Here is a 27,718-nt window from a genome sequence, read left to right as displayed (position 1 = left end):
CACCCAACACCATTGCCCGCCATGGCTGCCACTGACTTGGACACCACGCCTCACCGTCAAACTCCCAGCTGCCCGCCCCTTTCCCTGAATTCGAGCCACGATGAGCACTGTCGTCCCCCACCAATTCGGATTTTGCTTGTGTGTCCCGTCTTCTCCCACTCACTCCCCTTTTTGGGTGAGGTCAACGTTGCCATGTATTAGCAACTGGATGGATCGTGGAAACAAAAGCAACAACGGCTCAGATCAGAGGTCGTTGAACCATCAAACATAGCAATGTGTGTAGTGACATATCCACAAAGTAGTGCTTGGTTCAAAATCCTGCAAAGACCTCAACGTTGTTGTAAGCACTAACAATCATTAAGGAGACGATAGCATACCTCACTACCCTGTCTGCTCACGCCCTCCCACTATTGCAAGCACTGATAACCTCTAATCTCAATATTGTGTAGGAAGCCAGAGGAAATAACGAATAACTCTGAGGTTTCAGGAGCTGAATCATTAAGGTTATTCTTTAGCTTTATAAACCTAGAGAAAAATCTATAATTTCCTTTGCTACCATGACTTGCCACCATGGCTTCCCAAATTTTTTAACTCCCCTTTAAGTAGATCGGTTCTGTTGTTAATTTCTAGTGGTAGTAACAATCTCCAAATTTAATACTGTGCAGAATCTCCAATTTTAATACTGCACAAGAAACTAGAGGAAGTAACAAACAACTCTACCAATCTAACTTAGACTCATCAGGTTGCAATTGGTCACTACTACAAAACAGTACATCACTGTCGGCTCTAAACCCCCTTTTACTACCGATTTTGGAGCCGACAGTGGGTAACAACAATGATAGTTCCCGACTATCACTGCCGATCGGGCGGACCTGCAGTGAAAGGAGCTATCATTGCTGGCTGGTAGTTTCGGGCGACAGTGATATCCAAATCATCACTACCGGTTGAAGCTTCCAACCGACAGTGTTTTGCCTCTCTATCCTCCCTCTTCTCTATGTCCTCCCTATCTTTGTCCTCCCTCCGTCTCACTCCCTCTCAATATCTCTATCTCTCTCCTCTCTGTCCTCCCCCTCTCTCTCCTTGATCTCTCCGTCTCTCTTTCTCTCAATACATGCATACAATAAGACACATTTAATGTAAATCAATAATAAAAATATATTATCAATACATAGTAATTCATGTCTTTCATTAATACATAGTAATTAATATCATTCATTAATATGATATTATTTGGCAATATATAAGCAATCTAACCCACCAGTAGACTTCCTCCTTATCGCGTACTCTCTACTAGAAAATACGGTGTCATCTGAAGGTTTGTCCCGTGTCGACGACGCGATCAGTTCATAAAACTTGCCGTTTGGGTTGATAACATGCTCCAGGAAGAACCCGACGATCTGTTCTTGAAGGGCATGTATTTCTGAATGTTGTAACACACTTGTGCATAGTTTGGAGTGCTGTATTTGAAGAATAGAAAGAATTAGTCTTTCAACACGTATAGAAATTGAAAAGAAGGTAACGATATGTAATTGAGGTAGTGTCTTAGGCTACCTTCTTCAATGTTTAACGGCAGCACTACATCTCCTTCTAGCACCTGAGCCGGAATGACGGTTGGTGGTGTCATCCCTTCCTGCAAGTTCTGTACATGATAACGACGAGCGATTGAGCATTCAACATATAGAGAGCTGATGAAGAAGGAAGATAGAGATAAAGCCGATGACAGAGGGAGAGAGGTTGTCAAAAGAGTGAGATAACCATGAAGAAGTCGATAGATAGAATGCATATACATACAATATTGTAATTGAGTACATTACAACCACATTTAACGGAAAAAAAAAAGTCACATCTTACACAGCAAAATATGCACAAATATGCACAAAGGTACTTACAAGTGACACATTAACCTTACAAATCACATCATCTTACATAGCAAAATAATGATTACAACAAGAACTAGGATTATAACATATTTACATGTAAAATCAAATTTCTTTTCCTTATTTTCAAAGGTAGCCAATTTTAGATCGGCCAGGATGACTTGGTTGTTATATACCGCAACAGCTTCCTATTTAGATTTGTATCTTTTGTAACATGCTCCTTTGAATCCATTAACTCCAAAAAATGATATACTATAAACCACACTAACACAAAAAAAAAAATGTAAAACAAGTATAAAAATAACATTTGCATCAAATTATGGAGATAATTATATATGACTGCAAGTTTGACTAGGATAGTGAAAAGATGTGCAAGATGTATGTGTAATAACCATTCTAGTCAAGCTTTGCAGTCATATGTATGGTCTCCAATTTCATCATTTGCAGAAAGAAAAATAAGTATGAAAATAGTACAATTTTTAATACAACACGTAACATGAGTAAAAAAGAAATACGGTCTCAATGGCTATAGCAAATGATCTTATTAGGCACACATAATAGGGAAGATGAAGGACATTGACCACAGTTTGGACAAATTCTTCTTTTTTTCACTATTATGTGAACCTAATAAGGCCAAGGTACAAGTGTTGTAAATAATAATGCGATAATTAGAAACGATAGCAATTCGTAATCAAGAATTTCCAATGACATGTGTACAGCAAGAACTGGACAATATGTGTATAAAAGTGCTCTCAGAAAATAAATAACAATTGGTCCCAGGACAATCAAGGTCCTGCCATCTAATTGTTCTATCGAGTACATCAACGAATGGACAATTTACAAGTTCTCATCTAGTTATTAGAACCTGGACATAATTCTTAAAAATCACACAATATCATCATGGATAGTGTTGTTGTACCAAATCAGAGAGCACAGATTCTAAAAAGGACAAGCAATTTCCTACTGAGACAAAAATAGAGACTAAACAACAGGATTCAAGCAAGTAATGACAGAACAAAAAGGACGAATCAACTTCCTTTTCTAGAATCTGATATGCTAATCAATCTCTAAATTTATAGCAGCACATCATCTAGAGATCAAATTATAATACGTAGCCCACTGCAGAGACAACATAAGAAATATGTCTCGGTATACAAGTACAGACCAGCAAGGACCAAGACAGCATCTGTTTTTATTATTTGAACACACAAAAGGACCACAAGCAGCATCTGTTCTTATCATTTGAACACAAAAGAACCACAACCAGTATTTGTTATTATCATTTGAACACACAAAAGGACCGAGACAGTATATCTGTTCTTATCATTTGAACACACAAAATGATCACAAACAACATTTGTTCTTATCATTTGAATACACAAAAGGACCACAAGCAGCATATGTTCTTATTATTTTAACACACAAAAGGACCATCACACAAGCATATATTCTTATCATTTTAACACACAAGCAACCTGCCATGAATCAGTACGAACTTGTGCTTAAACCCTAGGAATCGGAGGGGAGAAGGAGACGGAGGGGGAGCTGAGAGGCCTACCTCGATGTCGGGGTGGTGGTCCACGGCGATGGTGAACAAGGGTGCAGGGCATGACAGCGTGGGCTCCTCAGCGTCGGGGTGCTCATCAGGGTGGAGTGCACGACAGCACGGGATCCTCAGCATTAGGGAGGAGGCGGCGAGCTCCTCGGTGTCAGAGTGGTGGTCCTCGGCGACGGCGGTGGTGGACGACGGCATAGGGCATGGCAGCGTGGGCTCCTCGATGTCGGGAGGCGATTCGGTGGAGGGCACATGCTAGGAAGGGGGAAAAATTCTAAGTGTCAGAGGACGCGGGTGTCGAGCACTTTTATAGGGGAGGACTTTCACTACCGGCTCAAGATGACGACTGACAGTGAAAGTGGATCTTCACTGCTGGCTCAATAGGACAACCGCTGGTGAAATTAAGTTTCACTGTCGGCCCAATAAGTCCACCAACAGTGAAAAAACTTTCACTACCGGTCAAATGTGTTCACCAGCAGTGAAATCCCTTTCACAGCAGGTGCAAGGTGCAAAAAATTTGATTTAGCTGTGCGTGCGTGTGTAGAGACATGAACCCACGACCTGCCCAAGTAAGATCAAACAATTAAACTGATGTGCTACTCAAATATTTTCGGTTGAGTTTGTACCATCTATAATTATTAACATTATATTGACCTAAAATCCTAATACATATTTATTTAAATTTGAACTTCCTATATACCAAAATTAAGTTTTGTATATACCTAAATTTCACTGTTCAATTTTCTAATTCAATACCTGCAATGAACACATGCACAACAGCCTTTGACAGTCTGGTCCGATAGGTTGCCAAGGGCTAGCCAATCCTGTATTGTTATGAACAGCATTGCACGTAGGGTAAAATTCTCTTGTTTGTATGTATCCTATACCTGCACATCAGCATTTCGTATTACTACAAGATCTTCTATTATTGGTTTCAGATAGACATCGATATCGTTGCCAGGTTGTCTCGACCCTGGTATCAGCACCGGCATCATAATGTACTTATATTTCATACACAACCAAGGAGGAAGATTGTAGATATATAGAGTCATAGGCCAAGTGCTATGACTACTGCTCATGTTGCCAAATGGTTTCATCCCATCCGTACTCAACCTAAATCTTATATTCCCCACATCTTCTGCAAATAGCTCATTGTATTTCATATTGATGTTTCTCCACTGCGTAGAATCAGCGAGGTGTCTCAGTATTCCATCATTCTTGTGCTCTTCGGTGTGCCATTGCATCAGTTCGGCATGCCTTTTATTCGCGAATAAACACTCCAAACAGGGAACTATAGGAAGATACCATATCACCTTGACGAAAGGCCTTTTCTTCTTTCCTTTACCATCGATATCATCATCCTCACACTTATACCGTGCTACACCACAGACGAGACACGCTTACAAGTTTGTATGCTCTCCGCGATACAACATGTAATCGTTTGGATATGTATGTATTTTCTACACTTCCAATCTCAATGGGCACACAACCTGCTTGGCCTTATACGTGTTTTCTGACAACACATTTCCCTTTAAAAACAATTTCTTCAAGAATAGTAACAACTCTATGAAGCTTGTATCAGACCACCCATTACTTGCTTTCAATTGTAACAGTGAAAGCACGGTACGCAACTTTGTGTGCTCCTTCTCGTAGCCCGGGAACAAAGGTGTTTTAGAGTCCTCTACCATACACTGGAACTTTTGAAACTCTCTTTTATTTGTGAAGTTCTCCTCCCATCGTGCAACATCTGCTCCAGATCATCGACGTCAGCATCGGCCAACATCTCCTTTAGATCATCATCGACCAACATATCTCCAGCAGGCAACATATCGGCATATTCGTCTGCTAATATATCGGTGCATAAGTCTTCATCTTCTCTGTCAATGTATTGCCCTTCATGTACGATCTCAGCTTCACTGTGCTCGGTCCAACAGGTATAGCCAGGCATAAAGCTCCTTGGCATCAAGTGGGAATGTATCTGCTGGGTGGTGAAAAACTGTTTCTTGTTCTTGCAATCGACGCATGGACATCACATGTATTGAGACTGTGTATTTAACTTGTGCGACGTGGCTGCTACAAGAAAACACTACATGCCGTTCTTGTACTCTACGCTCACATGGCTCGTATCGTACATTCATCTTCTATCTATCTATAATTATATCATTCTTGTAAATTCAAATTCATAACATCTAGAAGATTTTACAATCACTAACAAATAAATTATCTCGTCATCTCCTATCGGCAATTGGTCCGGGTTGGAGGAGCCGTCTTTTGTATGCTTTCGCATCCACTTCTGATCAATGTTCGTTGGTGCCATCCCTAAAAATTTTCATTATTATTCAACCCTTATGTATGACTAATTAAGTAAAAATGAAAAATAAATACGCTTATGCATAAAATTTCTATGTTAGAGCTTGCTAATTAAATAAAATATAAAAAAATATAATTGTATCTTGCTACATACCTAAATATCATGGCGAAATTATCCAATTCATTAAAAATCAAAATAAATACGCTCATACCTAAAGTTTTCATATTAGAGCATGCTAATTAATTAAAATATAAAAAATATAATTGGAGCTTGCTACATACCTAAATATCATAGCTAATTTTTCCAATTCATTAAAAATCAACCATAAATGTGCTCATACCTAAAGTTCCTATATTGGAGCTTGCTAATTAATTAAAATATAAAAATATAATTAGAATTTGCTATATACCTTAATATCATGGCTAAATTTTTTAATTCATTAAAAACAAAAATAAATATGCTCATACATATAGCTAATGTAAATCAATAATAAAGATATTTTTCACCATAAGCTACTAATTGAAGCTTCCATATTATAAATGAGGTATAATTGCATCTACATTGTCTCAAAACATCATGATCGTAGGTTCATCTCTATCATTTCAAAATCTAGAGCAATTTAGCAAATAAAATTCAACTAGAAATGGATTGAAGATGAAGTTACATACCTTGGAATATCTATGGCATGAGGATTCCTCAAAAATTTGAAGCCACCAAGAACTTCGTGACAAAAATGGCCGCCACCGAGCATGAACAGACCTCCTCTCTGTTATGCTCGAGCTTGGGGAAGGAGAGGATGACTTTTATACAGCCGAGACATCAATGCCGGCTCATATAACCAGCCGGTAGTGATGCCCTATTATCACTACCGGTCAGTGGCTTAAGCCGACAGTGATGAGAGAGCTGAGCATCACTGCCGGTTCAAACCATCGACTAGCAGTGATGACCTTTATCACTGTCAGTTCATAAGTCACAATAACTGATTCTTCCCGTGTGGCTTATGAACCGACAGTGATGTCTCATCACTGTCGGTATATTAGGAGCTGAAAGTGATAGGTCGGTATAAAAGGCTAGTTCTGTAGTAGTGGGTAGTATTTAGATAATGAGCTGACAGTGATGGGTCGGTATAAAAGGCTAATCCTGTAGTAGTGGGTAGTACTTGAGAATCAATAAAAAATTCTCTTGAAGAAGAAAATGTCACCAGGTAAAACTGTATCTCAACAACTCTTTTTTACTCTTATCAAACTACAATAGTTTGCTGAACAACTTTCATCTATGCTTATTTTCATAACATCTCACAGAAAAAAAACACAGGCAAAGAAATAATTGTTCAAAGCTTAAAGCCTGTTAACAGAACTACCGTGGAATGTAATAGTATACACAAATCATGCGACAATACTCTTTTCCAAGATTAGAACGAAAAAAAAAATAGTATCCCATCTTATTCCTACTATTTAATTCTTTTTACGAATCAAGTGTTTTGGACAAACAACCTAACAGATCAACTGTACCTGAACGCAATGTTCTGCCTAGTATTATTACTGTCACATGAAATCCAGTGAGCAAAATGCTAGTGTGTGCATGCTTGCGGTGAATACAATGGACATTCGTCCACACCTGGTATGAGATTAAACGGTCTCTTGAAATGGCAAGGGGCGTCAACAATATTCGTGATCCCACTCCCACCGTCCCACGTTGGGCCGGGAGTATCAACGTAGAAGGTCAAGCAGACTGCTGGTATTCATAGCGTCGCCCAGTTTCAACTCTCAAGCAGGAAGTACCCTGGGCCAAGTTATTTGAACCGCCACTATCAACGTCGCCTGGTGAAATGTTCAGATGGCACCTTATCGTTGTAAATTTGGAATAAACATACATACACATCGTAAGGTTTGCTGATCACACACCAGAGATAGAAGAGGCGATCTCGCAGAACCTGGAACACGAAACATCCGTCTTCACCATCAGTACCTAAAGTATATACTAGCACTCCATTACTCTCTTTTTTTACCATCTTTTTATACAAATTATGCAGCCGACGAACTCACTCTTCATAGCTATCAAACACCTGCAACATACAGTAGCAATGTGGAATTATCATACTATTGCCCGACGGAACCACAAAAAAATCGGCAGCTAAGCCCAAATTACTCCACTACACAGTTCGGCTGAGACATGTTCTCAGGTTGGTCACACGACGCACAACCACAACTAATTATTCTTTTCCACTCTCCTCATGAGGTCACGCACTTCAAGAATATATGAGTTAGTACTCACAATCTTACTACCTAGTAAGGATGTTGCTAGTTGCTACCGACACCGCTGATCTCTCCTTCCTCCATGTCAACATCCATCGAGGGTGATACACTGTCCTCCATTTCGTGTTCTGCCTCTTCCTCGAAATCTTTCTTCATGAAAAGGCCAAGCCTCTCCAGTGGGCTCCCTAGCCCAGGTGGCAGGTCAATCCCATCGACAAAATCTACGATTAATTTGCCAGGGGGGGTCGACTGCCATGTTTTGCTGAAGTTCTCCAGCTCCTTTAGGAAATCACTGTTGTCTATATCAACGGTCTTCTTCATCTACACAAAGGGCAAGCGATTGAATAACCATCATGTAATATCGAGCATATGACCTTGATGGTCAGAAGAAAGAGATCACAAGCAAGGTAGTACCATGTGTAGTGCCAGGCGTGCTGCCTCTCTTTCCTGCTCTCTCTTCATCCTCATTTCTTCCTCAAGCTTTAATTGTGCAGCAGCTTCAGCAGCCTTCACCTGGGCTTCAATCCTTGCTTTCTCTGTAATATGGGGAAAAAATTGTAAACAAACCATGCAGGATTAGCATTTAGCATCCACAGGAATAAGGAAGCTCATTTCAAGAAGACACAAAAAGGAACAGCCTAAGCACAAGCCATACGGATATATATACTGAGTTTCCTTTCTCAGTTCTAAAGAATCATGTGAGCCATAATCCAAATATAGTTCCCTGATATTCACAACCGCATAAAAGTAGCTTCTCTAGTGAACACCTCAGCCCGCTTGAATTAGCAATATCATAAGCATATCAAACACCACATTTTCACCCCAAACAACCAACTGCTAACAAACTGTCACTGATTAACATTCCCAACAAGAAAAAAATGTTAGAAACAAAGGAAAACTCCCCCTAACCAACTCAATTCCTTAAACCTTTTGCCTTTAATAAACTCACCTCATTAACTATTGATTCTATTCTAATCCCTAATAACAGAATCTTCTGTAGTTAGGCCCTGTTTGTTTCAGCTTCGGATTCTGGCTTTCAGCTTTTATAATCCGAAGCTGAAACAAACAGGCAGCTTTTGGTTATAGCTTTTTAAAATCTGCTGGTTGGATTGTGATAATCTGAGAAGCTGGTTTTTCTCAGCTTTTGATAGATTGTGAAAGTCCATTTTACTAAACTGTCCATTAAATTTTTTTAGAATCTACAGTCTAAAAGCTTTTCACAATCCAGCTTTTCACAATCCAGCTTTTAACAATCCAGCTTTTATAAGCTGCTTTTCAGAATCTCTAGCTGAAACAAACAGGCCCTTAGTATCCTAGTATTCCTTGATCTCAAGATGTCAATGATTATTGCAAATATACATATTTAAAGAGGACAGCCTGACCAAATAGAATGAGAACAAACTGGAGTTAAACCCATCAGATTGATCGGCACATGAAACTTTAAAGTAGAAGACATTTCAAACTGCCTCAGAAGTGGGGAAAAATATTAAGCAGAAAATTAATTTCAGTACCGTTTCTAACATGCATCAGTATCAGGCTATCAGCCCCTAGCGAGTCCCCAACTGTAACCAGTCTGCCTAAAACTTGTTCAAATAACAGGAGAGTTGGTTGCAGATCAGATATCGGGTATGGATTACGGATAACCACTGTCACCAGTATGGTACTGTCCAGAAGAAAGGAAAAAAGAACTGGCAAAAAGAAAACTTCTGAGTTTGGACCCTTTTTCTGTTACTCCAGCATTATTACGGGGTTTTTTCACATAAAAGGACAACAGATTGGTCTAAAGGTTAGAATATCATGCCTCATGTTAGCATCTCCTACCAAAAAGTACATGGCAGTGTGACAGTGCACTAAACACTGGACACGGCTGACACTTCTCCAGGAACCTTTTTGTAGACCAGAGTTTCTCAAAGCAAGATGTCAAGCCAGTGTTGGCATACTTTCGGTTTAAAATTATTCTCGCCAATAGATATTTATCCCATTTCAGAAAGGGACCAGTCTAGGTGAGAATTCTGCATATATTATATACTTGTTCAACTCTCAAGTTTTTCAGGGACCATCAGAGACTCCTACCTTCTTGCTGCCTTTTTTCCAGCCTCTCCTTTTCCAATTGCAATTTCACAGGATCAATATTCTTCCCCTGGGGTATCAAAACAGCATATCAGCAAGAGCTGTATGATTGCATAGAGAAAAACTTGTCTTCTGAAAGAACATAGCCCAATTGCAATCCACAAAATTCAGCAAATATTTTTTGAAATATTACATGATCCAGAAGTGCTTTCTGTTGCGCCTTCACAATAGTCCCAGCAAAACGACTCCTGAGCATTGCTGCACGAAGGGCTCTGCTTGGTGATAAAGGTTCATCGTGTAAATAGCTTTCCTCTCCTGGAATTTACATCAGAATATGCAGTACATCAGCTAAGAATCATATGGGCAAAATAAAAATTACCCTAAGTTCCTAACTGTTAAGTTTTTGGTCTTTCACTAAAGAAATTAAACAATAAGCAGATGAATCAAATATACGAGATAGACATATGTAGTAACCTTGCCCGGAGGAACCAAGAGGCGAAGTAGAAGTATCATTGCAAGACCGTGATTCATTTCCTAAGATTGCAAGCAAGTTAGCAAAACAGATACTGTAGGATAACATTATGTGAATAATTCTCAACATACCAATTGAGTCGGAGATGTGCTCAGGTGCTCGTATCCTCGATATTTTAGCACTCTCCTGAAGATAGAAGATAAAGATAGAGCTTAAGGTGGGGAGTTCGAAATTTCTTATGTTGTGAAACAGAGATAAGAATGAATGAGAAAGAGATAGAGAAGGGAACTAATGCCCAAAACCTTAGTGCAAGGGAGAGAATGATTTAAAGATCCCTCTCTGTTGCCAGCTGGGAGAGAATGATTTAATGATCCCTCTCTGCTACCAGCTGATTGAAAAGGCATGTCTGAATGGAAAGGAAAATGACAAAGCATCAATAATCACGACAGTGAATCATAATTGACCCATGGGAGAAAAGCTTGTGGCACGTAATGCGAAGAATTAATGCCATTCACACCTTTGGAAGAGGTCTGCTCAGAGCTTCGCACAGAAAATTTAATTTTTACCTGTGCAGACAGAAGATAACAGTACTTTAGAATCATATTGCCACTAGAGAGACAAATCATCAAGTATTCAAGTAAATAAGAGTATATGGCGATCTCACTTTGGAGGATATCACATCTGTCAGTGTCTTCTTTGCAAGTGAATTTGAGCAAGCTACTGGCCCTCTAGCAACCAAAGGCATCGAATTTGAGCGTGATACCGGCTCTCTAGCAACCACAGACTTTGAATCCACAGCAGCTCGAGCTTTTATGACCTTCATTGCTTTCTGCACGTGTTCCTCGCTATATTTTCTTTCCGCTGATTCCCATTCTGAATTAAATATTCCATTCAATTCTTTTGCTACTTCGTGTACATAATTTCCTGGAGGATTATATGTCATGGCATTTGAAAATGTTAGCCCCACATCTGCTGCAAACTCATCGGTGCTAACATACTGTTTGTTTGTGAGTTTCTTCTTAACAGTACCCAAATCCATCGGGTTGCGGATAATATCAAAGTAATCCGGAATCCCGTATAGCACTGGATCAACTGGTTCGCGAAAAAGCAAACCATGTTCGTGATCCATGAGCTTCCTTAAGATATTTCTGCACAGCCTTATCTTGCTAGCATTCATACTTTCAATCTTGTTCTTATAGGATGATTGGTGCTCGCATGTAGAAACTGATGTCACACCAGATTTTTGGGAGAGTTTGCTTCCCTCAACCTCAGAATCTTCAGATTCACTGCTTATATAAACTGCCCTCCTCTTTTTACAGGCTTGTGTGATCATTGTGTTTGGTTAGAGGGCTTGCTTTCTGGTTTGACAGAGGACTACTGACTCCAGACTTGGTAAATGGTGATGCCCTTTCCAATAGGCACAGAGTGCAGCTTCTCAGTCAAGCCTGGAAGTAGAGCATACAGGTAGAAGCAGGCTGTTCAACAAGCCCAAAAAAAAGTAAGCCCATAGCCCCATACCGGAAATCCAATAGTGAAACACAATGAGAATTGCAAATATACACTATCCATCTTAAACATGGGGTATATATTTAAATGTGCATAAATTTCATGGAAAAAACAGTAATAAGAATATCTGATATATTAAAAATTGCATGACAACAATGCTAAACTGCATGATCACCACCAATTCATGCATGGACTAGACCGTCTATTCCCAAGTATAGAGTAGGTTCACTGCATGCAGGAGGCGACTCTGAAACACCCATACTTCCAAATGCCCACGTATCCGTATCGGATACCGTATCCGATACCGATACACGCCGGATACGTATCTACCGAGTATCTGAATAAAAATAAATATTGCAAATTCAGATACTCTTTGGTTACTTGTGGGATACATTTAGGACACATCCCAGTCCAGTCTGGCCCAGTCACATCTCCCAGCCGCACAATCTAATGTCATTGCATCTCCCAGCCGCATCTACAGTGTTTTTCGGGGTACTGTAGCCCTGGATACAGATGGAGATGGCCTAAGGAGGAAAGACTGCACACAGGACATGTGAACATACTCTAGGACAATGCTGAAGGTAAAAGACAGAAAATAAGGAATGTCCATGCCACATAAGATCAGTTAATTCATAGAACAGAGTGGCAAGTTTTAAAAAATCAACATATGCTACTAATTGAGTGGCACGGAGATCACTTCAGTGTCACATACGAACCAACAATACCTTTATAACTTTCCAAATATCAAATTATGAAATTGGATCAGCAAAATTGGCAGAGCTCGTCACTCTATGAATAATCAATTTTAACTAGTGTTGCTATCAATATTTAATTTTAATTATTCAAAATCAAAATCACTAAAGATTTCAACCAGTTTTCATAATTATTAATGCACTTTTGACCCCATCAACACTAATAACAAACAGGAACGGACAAATGCACACGTTTGTTGTACCTGTACTGATACTGAGAGAGAGGGAGAGAGAGAGTTCACAGAACATTCCTAAACCTTTGATTGCGTAAGTCTAATGGATCATTCATTTTGTTTCCTACTATCCACACATACACGGCAATTATATGCCTTCTATCTTTGTGAACCAACAAGCTATGCTCATTTTGCATCATTCTGGATTTTAGTACCTTGATACCTAATTAATTTCCATCACACAGTTATATGTATGCAAATGTTTGCTACCTATGATCAATTGTATTTAGTGGCTAGCAGTTACCCGGTACTCCACCATAAAAATAGATTAACAGAAATTTATGATGTGTAAAATAATATTGGTACGATAGTTAGTACAGCCAGTGATGTACACAATTTGGGATTTGCTAAAGTATATTACAGATCTTGAACAAAATTCAAATACCACAAACACATGAAACATAGCCAGATACAGCAAGATAGCCAGCACAGATGTCATGTGTCGCTAGCCCACGACAGATCTCTAACCATATATTGTTTTCTTCTTTCAAGAAATGAAAATACCATTTGCTATGTTCCTTTTTAAAAAATTGTGGTTTATAGTACACTATGAACTCAAGTTTTCAGAGTAAATATATCTATATTTGAGACAACGCAGGTAGGGATTTACTAAAGTACATAACCCATATCCTTTGTTTGTTTAAAAGATGTCTTGTTGAACTTAGTTTCTAGTTCTAATACCATGAACACATGCAACATGCCCCAGTATAGCAAGACAGCAAGCACAGATGTCATGTGCCAATGGCCAATGGAAAGCTCTAATCAAGTAATCATACATTGTTTTTCTTCAAACAATGAAATATCATGTGATATGTTCCTTTTTCAAAAACAGAAAATCTATTCATCACCAACTGTTCATACAAAAGGAGAAAAAATTGATTTGCCACTAAGGAATCTCTATATTTTGATTTGCCAAAGGAAATTTGCACCCTTCATTTTTGCCACTGGTTCGTTATGTACTATTTCGTTTTGCCACTCTTTTGACATTTTTGTCTTAACGCGGTTACTTATACCCATAAAAGGAAACTTTTAAACTTATAGAAGATGGTCTAGTGGATGGTAATAGAAATGATATATTAATTAGGGTGGTTCTTTTCTCACACGCAGAGGATGTCCTGGTCATAATATGCCATTTTGGTGTGATCTTGTTCACTCAAAATAAGTACAAGGCACTTGCGGAGAATGTCCTGGTCATAATGATGCCATTTTGGTGTGATCTTGTTCGGTCAAAAAATTAAGCTAACGGGCAAACCAACAGCAATGGGCAAAACAAAATACTACAGACCAGTCGCAAAAAACAGAAGATTTTTCAGGGAAAAGTCGAAGTATAGAGATTCCTCAGTGTCAAATCCAAAATTATCCCTGATAGTATTGGTACCTCCGAAGTACAGAAATTCCTCAGTGTCAAATCCAAAATTATCCCTGATAGTATTGGTACCTCCGAAGTACAGAGATTCCTCAGTGTCAAATCCAAAATTATCCCTGATAGTATTGATACCTCATCTCCAACTGTTAGTATAAATGATACTTCCATTTCCAATTCTCATTACTATTGCATGTCGCCGTTAATATAAGTATTGCAATCGGCTAACATTTCTTTTGAACTACCTCACCGTAACTGTTACTGCCCATGAAACAGAAGGACACTAGGGGTGTTTCTATGATTGGTAAATGGTATTCCGTTGACATGTATAGGATGTAGCTCAAATTTGTAAAAAACAATCCAAAATTTTCCAAGAAAAAACCACCAATACAAACAGGCCCTTAAATGCGGCTCACCACAGAGGGAACCGGCAGCGGAAACAACAGCAATCGTCTCTTGTTTGTGTACACCAACTACCGTGAACCAGGCCGAGTACCCATACAGCAATGATCTATCTCAAATAACTAACCATCAAAGCAGGACTGTGACATGCGCCGACAAAACAGTAAAAGTCCAAAGCATAACGCAAGAAACCACATGACCAGGCACACAATTCATTAACCAAACCCTAGAATCCCCAACCACGACAAACACCGATTCTAGGGAACTCGCGGCTCCGTAAGGGTTGGTTTGGAATTTTGGATAGGTGGTGATTAGGTCAGATCCTTTCGGATCGGCAGGGAAATCCGTTCAACTCCCCTGCCAATCCGAAGGGAATGGGTCCATTTCCTGCCAACACAAACGAACCCTAACCAATCTCTACAAGCTCCTACTAAGCCTCGCCAATTCCCCAATCATCCCACCCGGATTGATGGAACCAGACATTCACACATCCCGAAACCCTAGCTAGGATTAGGGCAGAACAGAAATGGATACCCAATCCACGAGCTCGAAGGGATCAACGAGGAGAGAGACCAAACCAACCTGAGGTTTGCCGCTTCGCGCTCGCCGGCGCCGGGTACAGCGGGGGGCGCCGGGCCGGGGCCTCCACGAGGCTGCTCCCAACCCTCCCCTCTCCCAGATCCTCCGCGTAGGGGGGAAGCGAGATCGAGGCGGCCGCCCCCGCCTTCGGGTTCGCCCTCGGCGGCCGAGGGGCCGGGAGGGGAACGCGTGCACGCGCCGCTTCCTCTTCGTCGGCGAGAGGTGGCGGGGAGGGAGACGGGGATTAGGGTTGCGGGCGCCGGCGCGGGCGCGGGCTCGGCGGCGGGGGGGAGAAGCGAACGAGCCGAGCCTCTTCACTCGGTTGGGGTCGTGACTCGGACTCGAATGGGAACGGGGAGAAGAAGGGTGAGCTCGGAGCCGTGGGCTCGAATGCCGGAGCTGGAGCTGGAGCGCAATGAGGCTAGTTGGGTCGGAGTCTCGTTCCTATCTGGCCGTTTGCGCCGAAATGGTCGGCCACGTGGCGCGCCGTGATAGCGGCTCGCCGATCGGTGGTTGACCGATGGGATTGGTTTTGGAGCTTTAACAAAAACATCAGACGCGGTAAGTTTAAATTCAAGTACGAACATGTGAATGTATTATAAAAACGTTGTTGAGCGAATAAATCGAGAGCATATCTTAGTTTGATGTCAAATGAGCTAAAAAAATAACCCTCTAATTTTCCTCTTAATTAATTAATTTATTTTTATTAATAAAACATATCATATATCCGTAGTCGGTACCGAAACAATGAGATTGAAGGACAAGAATGGATAACAAAAGTGAATAAATTATTTAAATTTAGTGATTTTAACTAGATGGGATGAGAATAGAGGAAAGAGGTAACGTGAAAACCAACTGGCATTAACGCAACGAAATAATATTAATATTAAATATATTCTAAAATTTTGAAAACGATTCGATTCGAATGTACAGTTTCAACTATTCAAACATGCTGCTTTAACAATTCAGCACATTGTTTCAACAATTTACATGCAAAATATTGAACGGGTTCTTACAAATTGTTCAATTGGGTTCCGCAGATTGTTGAATCAAACCTTTAAATTTGTTGAATGTGGAAAAATACAAATCTGAATCATACGATATGTATTTCCAAACAAAGAGACTAATACAGATGAAAGTAAATTTTCAGAAGATCATAGGGATTTTCCATTCCCATAAAGCAGGACAGCCTGACCACAGGCACCATCAATCAGAACGGAGCAAAAACAAAGTTGGCCTTGAAGCTGCAAGAGGCAATCGAATGTAAGTATCCGCACTAAACACACAATACTATTCTCGTGTTTGTCAAACCGTGATTACTAAATAAATAAGGGTAGCCTTATGGTTCAGCATAAAATCCTGCGGTCTTGTAAACAATAGTAGATTGTGCACATGCAATGAATGGGAAAACAAATTATCAGTGCTCAGTTTCGATGATTTATGTCTATTTTACATGCTTACACATCATAGGCGGACAATCAGAGATCCAGAGCAAAAAAATTACACTTATTTGTAGCCAATACCTGTCCAGTGAAAAAATTGAAGAACAGGCAGCAGCGTGATACAAGCGTAGCTATTTTCTTAGATGTCTTGTGATCACTGGTATAGAACTTGCTTCAAACAGATGAATGTTGTGACATAAGATATTACCCTATGAGATGATTATTTTTCCATGCGCTTCACAAGAGTTAAAGAACAAAACAACAATGATAAAAGAATTGATAATTGTCTACTAAGCTGCACGACGGTCTGCATTTGTCACCTCATATTGTGTGCCCATCCAATCTGGACCAACAGAATCCTAAATCAAATCAATCAGCACCAACCACACAAAAAGAACACAGTTAGTATTATGCTCCACGGCATATGAACCGTATGAGGACAATAAGCTATGCAATATAGTGAAGAGAAGCTATAAAATCCACAACAACCTTTTGTTGGAAATTTGGAGAACTTAATCGCTAAAAGTTCCTTCCAACACTCCAAATTATGATCACCCCAAACCTACATGTTGCAAGACGAGGTGTGAAAACCATCAAGAGATTGCTTCTTGCACATACTGAGCTGGTACCATCTGTCAACTAGTGGTCATGTGTGAAGCAGCCCCTGCCAACTAGTGCAGCAGGCCAGCAGGCCCTGTTGTTGATTGAACATTTGATAAATGTTTGGCTTTGAGGGTAACAAGTCTGGCTGCGTATAGCCTATGGTGTCTCCAAGAACTGATTTATAAGTGTAGCACCTTTCTAGAAATAACAGTGTCTTAGTTTCCTTCTCGTAGGGCATGCACTGATCCAGATCCAGTCATTTCTCTGCTGCATTACTCCTACCCATTTTACAGGATCATCCAGTCAAGTCGCTGACCTTTTTACTTTGACTATGACCGTAACAGCCTAGCCATATATAATGCTGACCGAACTTTCCTAAGATCATTTTTGAATCCTGCACTACGTAGCCCAGCTATGACAGCACGCTTTGCAGATGTGAGAACGTTATTCCCTTCATGCAAGCAGATCCGCAAGAATTTGGATGCCATATGGTATCTACCCACTTTGCATAGACCATGGACTAGTGATGTGTAAGAAAAATCATCTTTTAGCTTCATGCTATGCAGCAATCGGATTGCGGAATCCACCTCATGGGATTTGCAGAGTGTGTCAATCAAGGAATTATATGCTACCACATTTGATTGCATGCCCCTCATCTCCATGTACCATAACTGCTTCTCTGCGGCCTCGATTTGCCCCATCTTGCAAAGACCATTAACCAAAATTGAGAATGTGTACTCATCACTCTCCAGGCCACCTTCTTCCATCATGTTCAACAGCTCAAACGCATCATCCAGCTTCCCTTCTTGACATCGCAGGTAAATCAGCGTGTTGTAGCATGCGTTGTCGAGCCTGGAACCACTTTGTATCATGAGCTCACAATAGGTATTGGCTTCTTGCATCCTTCCCTTCTTGACAAGCGCACTGATCACCGTACAGTACGGGAAGGCATCTGAAATGTACCCTCCTTCCAGCAGGGACAAGAAGGTCTCCAGCCCCTGTTCAAACCTACCGTACCTAAAGCAGCATTTCATCACCGTCGTGTACGTGACAGCGTTCGGGGCATGCTCGGTCCTCCCGAGCTCCTTTAGGACCATGCGGGCATAGCCCACCTTGCCTGACCTGCACAACCCGTTGATCATCGTGTTGTAAGTCACAATGCCCACGGGAAGCCCCACCCTCTGCAGGTACCTGAACATCCTGTACGCATTCGTCGCATGGCCGGCCCTGAACAGCCCATCAAGGAGCGTGTTGTACGTCGTGGTGCACGGCGTGACACCCTTCTCGGCCATATCAGCGAACACCCGGTAGGCGTCCTCCGGGTGGCCGGACCGGAACAGGCAATGCATGAGGGCGTTGTAGCTCCACGCGTCAGGGGCGATCCCGGTCCGGAGCATTTCGTCGAACAGGTCGAGGGCGCGCATCGGGAGCCCGCGGCGGGCCGCGCCCGCGATGAGGGAGTTGTAGGTGACGGTATCGGGGCTCACCCCGGCCTCCCGCATCCGGTGCACGACGGCAATGCCGGCGTCGAGGCCCGCGGCGCGGCAGTGCGCAGCAAGGAGGGTGTTGTAGGTGACGACGTCGGGGGGAAGGCCGAGGCGGATGGCGTCGACGAGGACGGACTCCGCGCGGGAGAGGCTGCCGCCGCGGCAGAGCGCGGCGAGCCCGACGTTCATCAGCCGAGTCGAAAGCTTCAGCTGCGCCCGCGTACGGGCCATGGCTCCGCTCCCGCCTCCCCGTCGCCGCGAGACTCTCTTCCGGGCTCGGCTGCGCTCCGCTTGCTACCTCGACTCCCATACAGCTCGCTCGCTGTTCGCCGGTTTGCTACGAGAAAGGCGGGCGCCTTTTCATGGAGAGACAGCTCGGCTGCACGCGGCGGCGGGAGGTCGGTGACTGTGAGTCGGTGGCGCCGCCGCGCCCCCCAGGGTATTCCAGGCTCGGGAGGAGAGGTCGGAACTGGGGAATGCGCAGACCGCGCGCGCGAGAGAGAGAGAAGGGCTGCCAACGGGCCCCACATGTCATTGGAGGCCAAGCACGCCGCACTGATATGTGAAATTGATGGGACCCACATGTCAATGGGAAATATGAGTTATTATTACATCATTGACAGGTTCATCATTTCTTTCATGAATTTTTCGAGGAAAAAATAGCTAATTCCTATCCTTAGAAAGGCATTTATTTCACAACAATTGGAAAGGGAACAGATGACATCTCGATTCCTTGTAACAATGGATTTGCACACCAAAGCTTAATTTATGTTACAAAACAAAGTTCGTCCGTAATACAACAATCTGTGGATACAATGAACAAATCAGCGCTTGTACACCAGTGAGTGACGTCAGCAGGATCATACATACGCGAAAATGGAAAACGGGAAACAATGCAAAATTATACAGGTGCAGACGATCGGCATTATCCAAAACTCACTGCGCTTTCATGGCTTTCTCCTTGCACAGCTGGTGCCACTCCTGCAGCACGGCCGCCTGGAGCGCGCGGTGCTCGGCTTCCTCCGCTGTGAGCTTGGAGAGCGTCGAGGGGCCCTTGGGGTTCCCGAATCCGTCCAGCTCCTCATTCTGCTTCCTCTCCTCTTCCTCTTCTTGCTCAGTCTTCACAGGTGGCACCTTCGGTTTGGCTGCCTTGAGCAGGGCTATTCTCTCCATGGAGATCTTCAGCCGCTCAGCAGCTGCGCTCTTCACCTCGTCTTCGGGCATGTATTCAACGGCGCCATCAGTGATGTCATCCAGCCAGCCCTGAAGATCCGATTCAATCTCTTTTGTGATCAATTCATCTGAAGCACGCACGACGAATTTGCAGATCATTGTGGTGGTCTCATCACCCAGATCGACGTTTCGGCTGACTTCGCTTGCACCAAATATCATCATACCCACGAACCCACCAAACCAAGTCTTTGCAGCATAACACAACTGCAGGAGATTTAAGTTATGAGCATCACCCAGAATGTTTGCTAATTATGAACAGGAAAGAATCAAGACATTGTCATTATGCCATTTAAGTGTGTGATACAGAATATCAACGCTTACCTGGAATCCAGCTACTGTTCGGATGAAATGAGAGCAGACTAGTTGGAAGGGCTTTGAAGAAATTGACTTCAATCCACTGAGGAAAGGAGAACTATCGTACTGCTGAGCAGCTGTAGCCTTAAAACCACTGCCTTCGTATGTGTATGTGCCAGTGCACTCCACCATGGCTGGCAGGCTAGGCCATAGCCGGAAATACTCAACTGGAGAGCATTCATATGGCAGTAGAAGCTCGGTGAGAGGGATCTTGTATGGCTGGCACCGCAAAACAACTGGCTCCCCAAGCTCTGGCCGAAGCGAGCGCTTCTGTCTCATCATCTGTGAATCCTCTTCCACATAATCTCCTTCATAGTCTGCAGATCCTCCACTTCCGTAAAATGGGTAATACAAGACTTGAACCCAGAGCGAGCATTTCTCAAAATGTGAAACTCCAACAGTCACACTACTTTGGACTGGATCCTGCAGAACCGAAAGGCATTTTCATATATATTATATTAATATATGGATTAGTTGATCAATGATGCCGGTGCTTATCCAAGAATACAATCTTACTGTCAGTTTTTAGTTTGTCAATAGACCATGTTTGTTCCTTGTTGAACATAACCTATCTGGGAACAAGATATGAAACCCGTTGTGTATTTGATGGTTGTTTTAGGAACCAATTGTTAATAGACGAAAGGAAAGATAAACGAATGATAAGAACTTCGGATTTAGAAAGCGATGTCCATGCCGGATTTCGTAGTCGCAATTTACATATTCTTCGCAGTGTGCACTATCAAATATTATGCTTTTAACTGGATGGTCAAATATTATTGGGTTGTATCGGTATAAAAGTTTAGGCAGAGAAGTAATTGTAAAGTTTACAAGCTACCAAAAAATAAATATTTCACAATAAACTATACTCAAATCATATATTTGTAAATCAAAAGCAAACTGCAGATGCATATATATTTGTAGAACAACCTGAGAAACAAGATTCCGAAGGTGCCGAACGGTGCGAGAGAAGCCATCCATATAATAGAGTGCTCCAGAGAGGCCAACTAGGATATCCACCCTGTTGAGTTCCAGCTCAGTCAAATTCAATATCTGCAACAGCACACTAGTCAAAAAAAGTGATAAAACAATTCCAAAAAAATCTTGACCTTAGAGCAAAGCAATATAAGAAGCATGCATAATTGTTTTAACCAATCTATCAGGTGGCAAAGTGCACTTACACTATGCTCAAACCAAACACTGAAGTTTCCTCACAACGAAGGTTAATTCAATATGTAAATTATAAGCCATGAGAGTCCAAATTATAAGCCATGAGAGTCTAATATGTCCTTACAATGAGAAGATCGAGGCCATTATTTTCTGCAGTTTGTCTACTTGTATAAGAACATCCATTGTGACCACTATTTTTAGAATTTTAGTAGTTTGTCTATTTATACAAAAAGATTGGTTCCTACTGCCACTAATGAAGTAGCAAGTACAGTGTTGGAAGAAAACTTCCAATAAACTTAGTTAAAAAAAATTATGCTAAAGTCAAACATTAGTATATTATTTAAGTTCAAAAATTATGCTAAGCAGCGTTTAGCAGCAACCATGACTCAAAAGTACATTTCAATAAAGATAGTGTTAACTGAACAAAGAAAATATGGATCAATTAGGCAATACCTTTAGATGTAGGGTGATTCTGCCATCGGTTGGATCTGCCAAATGATATGCTTCGATGTAGCATGGATCGCTGCTGCCAGTCAAAGTAAAGGCTTTTGGAAGCTCCTTATGCAAGGCACCGATTCCCTTTGTTTGTAGGAGAGTTAATTGACTGGGATTCGGCCTCCAAAGCTCCCGAATGGCCTTATGAACTAATCCCTCCAATTTTCTATCTTGTGCAGCAGATGCCTCTGAAAATTGAACAGTAAGTTTGTGGTGGCTAAACGGGTAATCTCCTGTAGCATCACCTACACCAACCCACCTGAAACATTGGAAATTTGGACATGGTTCGTAATTGTTCCAAATGCATGTTCCAGCAGAAGAACTGTTATTCAGGTCAGCATCCTAACACATCTATGCAAATACTGCGACCCATTGGTGATACAAATAGTCATTCAAGTTTCAAAATGCACTCACCTGTTATCTGGATGGTTTGTTACGTATTTTATTATTTGCAAAACATAACGTGACTGATGCTTGGTGACAGAATCGGCTGAACTACTTGCCCTATATTCTTCGAGTTCTTTAGTGAGAAGCTGGCCTGCTCTTGCATTCCTTGCTCCAAGACGTTGAGCACACATGAGGACAGCCTGCACATCTTGTATCCTATTTGAGGTAGTGGCAGATGCATCGGTGTTGAATAATATCTTATGCATGTTAGATATGATAATATTCAATGGATCCTCTGGGTCATCAGCTAAAAGGGGATCCAGACCTTCAAGATCGAAGTGTTCAGAAATTGCCCATATCATGCGTGCTAATATTCGTGGGGTATGAACCTGGAAAGACACGATCAGTCAGATACTCAGATTTAATAATCTTTTAGGCCATTCTGAAAAAAACATGGAGAATTGGGGTGCCATTGGTCTTTTATTAACCGACTCCAAGTAGGAAAGCATCTTTAAGAAATGATGCAAGTTTTTAAGTATATAGTATTTGCAACGAAAGATGAACAAAAGTATAAATAGAAAAACATAGAAAAGACTGATATAATCGGATCTAAACAAAAGTAAAGCATTGGCAAAGCAGATGAATTTCTATATTTCTTTCCTAAATAAGATCCAACACTTATTTATAAAAGATATCCAATAATTCAATGCAGAAGTTTTACAAGAGTCAGATACATGTGAAAGTAAAAAAGTAGATACTAGTGAAGAAAAGAACAAAAGATGCAATTCCCAAGAGTAGTTCATCAGAGAAACAACTATTGTATGTTCCCATGGAAAAGAATACAAAATTGATAAACCAGTATGCAGTTATATGGTTGACAAGCTAAGAAACAACAAATAAAGAACTACGTGCGATCATTCATGAACATAACCAGGTCCATGCCGTTGAGCTATGGAACAAAGATGAATAAACACACTCCTTACATTTCAACTGGCATTTAAAAGCATAGGAAGGTAAGTTTATATATTAATATTAACGAATAATAAGAAGGATCGTAACCTCACGAAGACCCCTGATAAGCTGTAGCTGCAAATTTTTAAGCCGTGTCTCATTCAGAATCTGATCTTGAGATGCACCAGCTTTAATTGTCTTCACACCACCTCTAGTGTCATATATATGACAAAGCCTTACAAGCAACTTCAGATAGCAGTCAATTGCATAGGAACGACCATCGCAGTCCCAAAGAACACATGGCCTGCAAACTTCCACCACATCCAAAGCAGGTTCAGTCCAATTCAGTGCACCATAACCAGTTCCATAGGCTAACGCTCCTATAACTCTGCTCTCTGTCCTGGAATTCTTCAGCTCAGGTAGTGGAAGAGATAGCTGGAAACAACTCTCGACCAAGGAGGCCACCAGCTCTTCTCTGAACAAGCTTTTGCTTGTTATGCTGTTAAGATCCTCCTTCACCCTTACATCCTCAAAAAGTGATATCACATCTGTTCCTGGAGCAGGCTTCTGACCTCTTCGAACACTCTCCTTTGCAAAAAGATCAACACAAAGAGCAGTCCGACAAATGCATGCCAATGCATGCATACGATCTGATTCTGCTCTCAAGTTTCTCACCATCTGAAGCAGTCTTTTGAACAGAGACACCTGTGTCATGAAACATGCTCTTGTAAATCCATCTTGAACACTATTATTGTCAACTAAATTAAATTTATCTCTCACAACATAATAACATGTCCAGAAGTTATCCAGCAATTATGCACAGAAGTAAAGAAACCAATTGAATTCGTCAATAGCTTTATCAAGCATGGAATGGACATCAGCAAGGGGGTACTCCCAATTTTAACTTTAGTGCATTATTCAGACAAGTCGAATACCATATTCCAGATCATTGTACAGCCAACAACATATAAGTCCAAAGGAAATGCATTCAGTTATGGCTACTACACTACAATGAAATACATTAGAAATGAACATGGTAAACTCTTACTTCTGATATACATACAACTAGATAAATCAACAATTGATGCTTGGGAAATACTAGTAAGTGGTAAAGTGTAGTTAGAAGTTGCAAACCCAGACAAAACCTGATCCCCAAGTATGCTCTACTCTCTAATCTTTCAGAGGCGATCACCAAATGATGCATATTAGATTGGGCTAAATAGAAAAGAAGCATAATGTACCATCATTGCAGGAAGTCAATAGTTATGGTAAATGGACAACAAAGGACATGAAGGTCCAAAAGAACTAATGTGACATTTGCAAATTTTATTCACTGCTCAAAAATAATAAAAAAATGAAATTTTAAGATATGGAAATAAGATTAAGAGAAGAGATGGTATGTGATAACACAAATTTCAGAATTCGGTTGCTTCAAACAAAACGTATTGGGATTAAGAATCTAGAAATAGACTAAACCATAGTGGTATTGATAATTCAATTTAAGTTCATCTAAAGCCCATGTATTTTTTTCACTCCTGTGCCCTGAAACACACACTAAACTGGTCAGAACTGCATGTTATTGAAATAAGTTTACAAACTCCAACAAACAAAACCTTATTGTCATCCAAAGGCAGGCTACATTTTAGCAAGGTAGGTCAGCTACAACTGATGACAGTAAAGCACTGTATTGGCCAAAAGTAGTTGCCTCCAAGATTACTTTATTTAAACTAGCTACCACTACCAGCAGATGATAGTAACAATCCAAACACACACTTCGAAGGTCTTTTATCCTAAAGTTAACATTAGGCTAAAAATGCAATCAGTACCTTTACCATGGACAAATAACTGAAGGCAATATTCAAAATAACTACGCTAAAATAAGTTGTTATAGAGATTGATTCAGCACCTGCATTCCAAGATCCAGCAAATGTAGATTGGTCACAACAGCCCTGACAATCGTCTCCCTCATCGACGAGAACTCTTGTCGGTCCCATAGTGTCAGAATTGCTATAATGGCAGCTGAAGCCCACTCTGGCTTGCCTCCTGGCACATCCGCAAGCGACAGCATATTGATCCCCACCTCAAACACCAGTGGTGGGTCCAGTGAGCTAAGGAAAGGCAGCAAATGCGAGACGATGTCCGAAACTCCCACCAACTTCTCAGCGCTCGACTCCACGTTATCAGCTATGGTAGTGTCACCTGGCTTGGCAATCCGCCACAGTGTGTTCAGTGCGCCAGAAGCAACCATTTTCGCTGCGTGCACCAGTGGGTACACAGTGACTCGGAAGCTCTCAACAGGCATCACCATGGAGCGCGCAATGAGCATGTTGCGCCGGGACCAGATGAAGTCAATGGCATCAGCCGCCCACTGGGCGCGCACTGCGAGGGCACCCTCTCCATCAACAAGCTTGTCACCTGCGAGCCGGCTCATACGGCGCGCATCTAGCTCCTGGAACAGCCGTGCGAGCGCCTCAAATGCACTGGCAGCCACAGCGTCTGCAGAGTCCAGCGCAAGCTTGGCCAAGCGGCCCCACCACGTGGTGGCGTGCGCCATGAGGGAGGGGTTCGTGGAGCACATGAGCGCGAGGTCATCGCGCGGGAGAAGGGAGGAGAGAGAGGTGACGGCGGCGAGGCGCAGCGACTCAGCGGGCGACGATAGCGCGGCAGAGATGTCGGCGTGGGCGGAGGAGAGGAGGGAGGGGAGGAGGTGGGAGGGCAGCGAGGGGAACGAGGCTATGGAGGAGGCGGCGACGTCGGGGTCCGGGAATGAGAGGTCGGAGCGGAGGGAGGAGAGGAGGAGCGGGTCGAGGAGGTCCGGGGGCAGCGGGAGCGCGCGGAGGAGATCGAGCGCTAGGCGCTTGCAGACGGCGGAGGAGGGCGCCGACAGGATCTCGGTGGCGGCGGTGCGGGCGAGCGCGGAGACGTCGCGGCCCGCGGCGCACTGCTGCAGGGCCTGCAGGAGCGCGGACGACTGCCGGAGCGCGTCCGAGGAGCGAAGGTCGGTGGTGATCTGCGCGATGAGGAGGTCCATAGCGCCGCCGCGGCGGAGGTACTCCGGCGGTCGCCGGAGCTGGGGAGAGGGGTGGTGGCCTAGATCTGAGGAAGACAGTGAGTCTGAGAAGGGTCGGGTTGAGAGTTGGACCTTTTCTTTGAATTTTTTTTAGCCTTTTTTAAATTAATATTTTAATAATAACTCATCGGGACTTATATTTCCAGAAACTGGCCTCTTTTGTCACGCCACAGGCTTTGACGTGACTGACCACTTGGTCACGCCAAAAAACCTGACGTGACTCCCGTGCCACGTCGGCAGGCGGTCCGCCCCGTGCCATATGGGCGTGCCGACGTGGCAGCCTAAGTCGCGCCAGAGCGCGTGGCGCGACTGGAGTCGCACCAGGCCGCATGGCGCAACAGAGGCCCATACAGGCGCGCCGGCTGTGTCCCCTCTGTCACGCTAAGGGCGCTGGCGCGACTCCAGTCACGCCAACCCCTTTGGCGTGACAGAGGAGTATACAGGCCGGGCGCCGGCCCTCTCTCACGCACACGAACCGTTTCTTCCTCAACCGGCCGCGAGCAGGAGAGTTCTCAAGCGCCGACTCCCCCTCCTCCACCCCATTCTCCACCGATTTGAGCCCGATTCGAAGGAGATTTGAAGGAAAAGAGTGCTACGAAGGTATCTCCTCCAATCCCCCCAATTTTTCCGGTTAAATCGGTTTGCATTGCTAGTTTTTGGAATGTTAGGGTTTAGAACTTGATTCGATTGATCTACGAAATTTTAACGTTTTGGTTTAGATCGGTGGTCATATATCGTGCTATGTATGTATACCAACGCATATCTATTGTGTGGAAATTGTTGCATACAATCGGTTGAGCGTAGGAAATTGAAATTCGTACATATATATATATATATATATATATATATATATATATATATATATATATATATATATATATATATATATATATATACAACACACACACACACACACGAAATGTATATGAGCAACGCAAGTTTTTGCATTTGTACGCTTGCGGAGGGTGTTTTGCATTGTAGAGATGTAATGTAGTCGAATTGAAATGTTTAATGTGTAGGTTTTAACGTGCTATAGCGATGATACACGTGTAATGTTTGGATGGTTTGTGTAGATGGAACGCATTGTCCGTGTTTTTTATGGTGGCACGGTTAGTACAACTGGGGAGATCGATAAGATGCGAGAGGAAGTGTTG

General features: G+C 42.3%; 3 protein-coding genes across 3 annotated transcripts; all 3 read right to left on the bottom strand.

Moving 5' to 3' along the window:
• Positions 1-7,708: 7,708 nt before the first annotated feature.
• LOC133901048 (transcription factor GTE9-like) lies at positions 7,709-15,763 on the bottom strand. The gene is made up of 10 exons (XM_062342341.1): positions 15,379-15,763; positions 11,205-12,015; positions 11,058-11,106; positions 10,843-10,946; positions 10,672-10,726; positions 10,543-10,602; positions 10,262-10,383; positions 10,072-10,138; positions 8,413-8,534; positions 7,709-8,319 (listed from the first exon to the last, which is right to left on the bottom strand). Exons 2-10 carry the CDS (start codon positions 11,871-11,873, stop codon positions 8,044-8,046), a joined length of 1,524 nt encoding a protein of 507 aa, XP_062198325.1. The 5' UTR covers positions 11,874-12,015; positions 15,379-15,763; the 3' UTR covers positions 7,709-8,043.
• A 531-nt stretch (positions 15,764-16,294) lies between these two features.
• LOC133901049 (putative pentatricopeptide repeat-containing protein At4g17915) lies at positions 16,295-19,201 on the bottom strand. Its single transcript, XM_062342342.1, has 2 exons — positions 17,307-19,201; positions 16,295-17,176 (listed from the first exon to the last, which is right to left on the bottom strand). The coding sequence occupies exon 1, from the start codon at positions 19,136-19,138 to the stop codon at positions 17,750-17,752; it is 1,389 nt and encodes a 462-aa protein (XP_062198326.1). The 5' UTR covers positions 19,139-19,201; the 3' UTR covers positions 16,295-17,176; positions 17,307-17,749.
• Positions 19,202-19,645: 444 nt separating this feature from the next.
• LOC133900082 (protein TPLATE-like) lies at positions 19,646-26,637 on the bottom strand. Its single transcript, XM_062341188.1, has 7 exons — positions 25,401-26,637; positions 23,603-24,199; positions 22,571-22,932; positions 22,115-22,415; positions 21,422-21,544; positions 20,462-20,917; positions 19,646-20,344 (listed from the first exon to the last, which is right to left on the bottom strand). The coding sequence occupies exons 1-7, from the start codon at positions 26,523-26,525 to the stop codon at positions 19,844-19,846; spliced, it is 3,465 nt and encodes a 1,154-aa protein (XP_062197172.1). The 5' UTR covers positions 26,526-26,637; the 3' UTR covers positions 19,646-19,843.
• Positions 26,638-27,718: the final 1,081 nt, after the last annotated feature.

This window comes from Phragmites australis, chromosome 19, assembly GCF_958298935.1.
Source record: "Phragmites australis chromosome 19, lpPhrAust1.1, whole genome shotgun sequence".
Taxonomy (NCBI): Eukaryota; Viridiplantae; Streptophyta; class Magnoliopsida; order Poales; family Poaceae; genus Phragmites; species Phragmites australis.
The sequence above is the reverse complement of the archived record's forward strand: the minus strand, read 5'-3'. Positions and strand labels throughout refer to the sequence as shown.

Excerpts from the sequence above, each read along its gene's own strand:
- LOC133901048 (XM_062342341.1), bottom strand. The coding sequence starts at position 11,873 with ATGATCACACAAGCCTGTAAAAAGAGGAGGGCAGTTTATATAAGCAGT. Across the intron at positions 10,384-10,542 it reads TCTTGGTTCCTCCGGGCAAG|GAGAGGAAAGCTATTTACAC; the intron begins GTTACTACATAT and ends TGTAAATTCCAG. Across the intron at positions 10,139-10,261 it reads AGAAAGCACTTCTGGATCAT|GGGAAGAATATTGATCCTGT; the intron begins GTAATATTTCAA and ends TTGATACCCCAG.
- LOC133901049 (XM_062342342.1), bottom strand. The coding sequence starts at position 19,138 with ATGGCCCGTACGCGGGCGCAGCTGAAGCTTTCGACTCGGCTGATGAAC.
- LOC133900082 (XM_062341188.1), bottom strand. The coding sequence starts at position 26,525 with ATGGACCTCCTCATCGCGCAGATCACCACCGACCTTCGCTCCTCGGAC. Across the intron at positions 24,200-25,400 it reads TGCTGGATCTTGGAATGCAG|GTGTCTCTGTTCAAAAGACT; the intron begins GTGCTGAATCAA and ends TTCATGACACAG. Across the intron at positions 22,933-23,602 it reads TTATCAGGGGTCTTCGTGAG|GTTCATACCCCACGAATATT; the intron begins GTTACGATCCTT and ends GTGTCTTTCCAG.